Below are 5,578 nucleotides of genomic sequence, written 5' to 3' on the forward strand. Positions count from 1 at the left end.
GATATCTCATAGGAGTGACTTTAATGGCTACTGGTTGCTCCTGGCTCTTGACCCTCTCCAAGAGGCTCCATGTTAGTCACTCTCCAGTGCTTTCCAATTGAAACCCAGCCAGACTGGTGGTAGATGAGATTTCAACTGTCTACTCAAAGCCTGGATGACTGTACCACTAGCTTCAGCTGGTCATTAGACTGGTGATGTTCAGATGATAAGAGATGGTGAAACTGGACACTGACATTTTAGAAAGTTGGAGTTTTACTGCAGTTTTCAAACTTAAGGGCTTTTCTCACACTCCTGTCTGCTCGCATGTATCACAGATAGTTATTCAATCAATAATTTACTGTACACGTTGCTTTTTTATCATAACCCCAGACAGAAAAACAGAAATACAGTGCTGTAAAGTAACCAAGTACTTTACTCCAGTACTGTGATTAAAAAACAACTTTTGGGTACTTTATTTAACTACTTCCAGGTCTCCAAGCAATACAGAGCTGGTGAACTGAAGCCAAAAACATGCAAGTGGGTCTCAGTTGCCATCGGTCCTTTGGCCTGTGAGAAGGGTGACCCAGGTCTTTCCAGATGGTGTCCACTGTGTGCGTTGAAGGAAAGTAAGTTTCATGTTTCTGTTGAGTTTAAAAGTTGTTAATGACCAATTTAGATTAAAAGGGATGTTATAAGGGATGTTATATTATATAATCTTTTCATTGCCCTCTGCTTGATAAAACTAGATAGGACCCAATTTCTAAACTACCTCAAACACATATTAGCATTTTCCTACAGCAAGTGCTTGTTACTTATTGGCTTCCACATACACCAATGATAATATATGTGCTAAAAGCTAACACTGGCCAACCTCTACTACACAAATGTGCTGTATTAAAGTATTTAAAACATGTAATTAGGCGAAGGATATTTGCCTAACAAACCTAATTCAGAAATCTTACTGCATACTATAAGAGAACACATGCAGGTGAATCAGGACTGTCCTTAGAGCAGCTTTCTTATATCTGTTTAATTCTTACAAATATCAAACAGCACAGTAGACCTTGTAGCGGTTCAAAATGATCAAAGCCTCTATTGAGTTATTGACATCATCTGATAAACGGACAGAGAAACAGAAAATGTTACAATGCATGTCAAGCAACAATGACATCTTTAAATAGCATTAATTATATAATTACAAAAGAAATATCACATACAATGACAGCAATGCATCCATGTATCCACAAATCAAACAAATGCTGAATATATATGATAATAAATAATCCTAATTGTAAGCACAAGTCAAGAAAAATAAAGGGAGGGTAGGCGTCCATAATAACTTCAATGGTTTTAACTTCTGGGCCAAAATGCATTCTGTGATACACTCAAAGACTAATCGATCACAGTAACTCAAAGGCTTGATGCAAAAAAAACACTTAACAAAAAGGGCTATGCATCCTGTGGCTTCACTAAGAAACAGCATAGCACTCAAACATATGAGCTTTCAGGTAATTCGCAGAGACATGCAAAGCTGAAAACTAGTCTTGAAGTGTTTACTGCAGCCGTGAACGCTTCACTGCTCCACACGGCCTTTAAGTAAAAGAAGCAAGTGCTAAAATCAAACAAAGCGACATTGTGAAATGTTATTAATCCACTTGCATCCACTTCATTCAACAGCTTTTGAGCCTTTCTATTACACAATTAACCTCAAGTGGACCAGAAACTAGCCTTGTCTTGAAAGTGGAGCAGAAATGTGTCGATGCCGACTGGCCGCTTCACTGTAGCTTTCTGTGTATATTTTTAAGTGTAATATGCAAAATAAAACAGATGAAAGAAAAAAAATACACAACATTACAAATCTCAGACGTGTATAAAGGTCCACTTGTGTCATGTGACAAAACAAGGCTGCTTCCTGGACTAGTGCCATTCATTCTCACACTGAAAAAGCCTGGTCTTACAATACTGACTTACTCCCAATTTGTATGTATTTTAGGTACAGTCTGAACTATACAATATTGTTCATATTTCATTTGACTGAAAGAAGCGAAGAGAGTGCAGTTATGACAACAGAAGGATCTAGCGTTTGCTTTTGCAATTCTAGTGGCAACAGTTCCTAGAGGCATAGGGAATGCTTCTTTATAAAACAGCATACATCCAACATAACTTACATCATAAATAATTATTTTAAAAATATGACCACAGCATAAATGTCTTACAGAAAAATCTACAGTGATGGCAGAAATGGCCAGATCTTTCTGCTGTCAAAACATTTTTGACAGAAATGATGCCATTTAGAAAATAAAGAAAGTGTTACACATTTTCCTGTTTTGCTGTGACTTGCCTTTTGTACATCTATAACAATGCCCATTTTCTTTATAATCTAAATATCATGTTCCATAAGGTGTCACCTCATTGGGTTCTGTGCACATAACATTATACTGAAATAATGCCGTTGACATGGAATATTGAAACAAAACTGTAAAAACCAGGTACAAAAGGTACAATATAATCAAAGGACCACATGAAGAGGTGTGAAAAAAGTCTTCAGTATTCACAGAAAAATATCAACTGAAGTAACTCACCGGACAAGAAGCGTCCTAAGTTTATATACATATGATAAGTAAAATTGAAAATAGATTTTCCTCTCTGTACATAGCACTGTATTCTTTCATCTTCCTTATTTACAAAGAACTCCCGTTCTCCAGATCTCCCTTGTCTTTCAGTTCTGTGTGGATCTAGTCAAGAGAGATAACGTCAGATATGGAGCCATAAATGGCTGCCGCTGCTGCAGCTTCCACTGACGACCTAGACAATCCTGAGATGGTGTGGCTGTCCCTGTCTCTGTCTCGCTCTCTGTCTTTGTCGCGGTCCCGCAGACTGCTGGAAGACACCAAACTACTGGTGCTGCCACTATTGCTGCCTCCGTTGGTGGCTGCCAGCGTGCTGCTCCCAGGGGTGCCTGGCTGCTCCCGTAACATCTGAGAGGAGCTGTAGGGCAGGAACCGGTTGAGTAGCAGGTCGTGGTCCTCTGAGGCCGATGCCGACGCAGCTGCTGCGGCAGCCATCACCATGTTGTAATGCTAACAGAAGAGAGAAGAGTGAGCATTAACACAACAGCTAGACATAAACATACTGCTGTATGATGCTGCTAAAGTTAAGGTGTTTGAGTAAATATACCTGATTGTCTCCACCTTGGAGGAAGGAGAAGAAACTTAGATCTGTAAGAGAAGGAAGAAGACTCAGACTCATAGACTCATCAACAAACATCTGTGTGCAAATATACTCTGCCTTAATACAACTCTGTATTAACACAAAACTTGAGGTGACACAAAGGTTTTCAAACAGTGGACATGCTGGTGCTGTAGAAACAACAGGGTGTTTAAGTTATTGTAGTTTGACCCCCTAACCAACATTATCATTATTATCTGATGTCCATCTTAAATAAACTTAAAATCCACTTGACTTACTCATCTGCCAAAAAGTTTGGGGTCACCTGCCACAAAAGCTTAAATGGCAAAGTCATCTTTAAAATAGATGTTATTTTGTACGAAGGAAAAACATTTTGCAAACGAACAGAACGCTGTACAATGGTTCAACCACACTGACAACTGAAAGTGCACAAAGAGACAACAACACAGTTGAACAGAACACAGGAAAACAGCAGTCATTGGTAAAAGACACTAAAAGCTTAGTATCGACATCTGTGCAGATTTAAATAGGACCAAGTTCCTGTTTCAGTGCCAATTGCACAATATTGCCTATAACGAGCTGGAATTAACAGGCATGTTGCTTTAGATATTCTTAAAATAGAAATAGTTCAGTCTAGGGTTAGCACTGATATCAGCTGAACATACTATGGACTGACAAATAACACTTTAAACCTGTTCAATCGAACCCCTCAGTAGACTGCAGAGGGATCAAAGAAAAACAAAAACATTAGTGGCCCAGTTGCTCCGTTGTGGTTCAGTAATCATCGATGGTCACTTGTGCTACTTTCTGGACTGGAAAACAAATTCAAAATCGAAGGGTATTTGGGGGAGAAACTGTTACAACAGTATTCTCTCCTGTCATGCAAAACTGGGGGGACCTCAACTAAATAGAAGTTTTATTAATTTCATTATGCTTCTTTTGTGGCCAAAATAATTTAAAATGTAAACAATACATTTTGTGGCTGAAATATACTGTTCATATATTCAAGGAAGGAAGGAAAACACTAAAATAACAGGTGACCCCAAACTTTTAAGAAGTAGTGTATCTTGAAATATTCCTGATAATGTTTATAAGTTTTCTTCAGTAAAAGAAAAAAAATTATCCAACGATCGCTGTCTCTACATTGATGGACACACTGCAAACAGAAACGGCTAATAGCTAATTTGGCAGACTTTAATTGGTACCAACTTGCCAAAATGTAAATAAATACAGGCAAAAATAGCTCAACTTGTAACCCACAGCTAACTAACAGACTTCAGGGGAACATTATAGTTCCTGTTTACATTCCCCCAAATCTCAAATTATAGCAATGGTGGTTCCAAAACTTAGAGCAGGATTGTCCAACCATGTCAAACAGTCTGAAAACATTGAAAGATATCCAGTTGATTCAGCTAACACTGAAACATCAACTTTAGAATATATTTCTGAACAAATGCTCCTCATCTCTTTCAGTGTCGTTGCACTTGAGACATATTGCTTCACAGACAGTATGTACAGAACGAATGATTACTGTGATCAATGACACTTTCAACCTATACATACTGGCATGTGATTAATGGTTTTAAAAAAAAAAAGCATAGTTAACAAACTAGTCGAGGATATAAATGTATCGCTTAATGCAAGTGACAAGTGTACCTGGCAGGTCACTAGTTGTGTGATAGTAGTGGCGATAGTCCTGGATAAGGGGTGGAGGGGGAGGAATGTAGCTGGTCTCCACAGGGGGCATGCTGGGAGCTCTGGTCACAGGTGAGCTCTGGCTGTGTAGGTTCAGTACTCTGAGGGGAGACAACGCCATCAAGTTAGAGACAAAAGAAGTAACACGACAGAGCTGAACACAGAGATCCCAAATATACAATTGTTTATGGTGATTTCACTTCCCCTTTGTAGTTTTGGAGACTCACCCTTTGTTCGGAGGTGGAGAGACAGGTGACAGTGAGGGACAGGCCCTTTTAGGAGGTGGCTCATCATCTAGCTCATCCTCTGAGGAGCTATCCAGTGTCAAGTCAATCACATCAACTTTCTTGCTGTTGTCATGAGATGATCCCCGTTTATGCTCATGTGGATCTGTCCGAGATGAATCTACAACAGACACAGCTAACTGTCACTGTGCTCGTGGGCCACAATGAAGAGCACACTTAAAGAATATTGCAATGTACGAGTTACGTACCGCTGTCTACGCCATTGTAAGAAGCAGACACCTCCTGCACCTCTCTCTTTGACCTCATTGGGGCCCAGTTTCCATCTTCTTTGAACTGGATTTCATCACAATCATCACAGCTATTCAAGATTTCCATGAACAACCTGTCAAAACAGCATGACATTTCAATACAGTTAGGCAACTTTGCAACCAGAATTACACAAGCTTTGCTACTTCATCACCCTTTAAAAC

General features: G+C 39.3%; 1 protein-coding gene across 1 annotated transcript in view; it reads right to left on the reverse strand.

The window, feature by feature from the left end:
- Window positions 1-1,046: 1,046 nt before the first annotated feature.
- pias1b (protein inhibitor of activated STAT, 1b) overlaps window positions 1,047-5,578 on the reverse strand; it is a 10,291-nt gene continuing 5,759 nt past the window's right edge. The window contains exons 10-14 of the mRNA XM_035665369.1: window positions 5,357-5,490; window positions 5,091-5,268; window positions 4,825-4,964; window positions 3,157-3,197; window positions 1,047-3,059 (exon numbers count right to left, since the gene is read on the reverse strand). Of these exons, the coding sequence (XP_035521262.1) occupies window positions 2,715-3,059; window positions 3,157-3,197; window positions 4,825-4,964; window positions 5,091-5,268; window positions 5,357-5,490 (838 nt within the window). The 3' untranslated portion in view covers window positions 1,047-2,714. The remainder of the gene's footprint in view (window positions 3,060-3,156; window positions 3,198-4,824; window positions 4,965-5,090; window positions 5,269-5,356; window positions 5,491-5,578) is intronic.

Source organism: Morone saxatilis, unplaced genomic scaffold (genome assembly GCF_004916995.1).
Source record: "Morone saxatilis isolate NCDOM2014 unplaced genomic scaffold, NCSU_SB_2.0 Contig2, whole genome shotgun sequence".
NCBI lineage: Eukaryota > Metazoa > Chordata > Actinopteri > Moronidae > Morone > Morone saxatilis.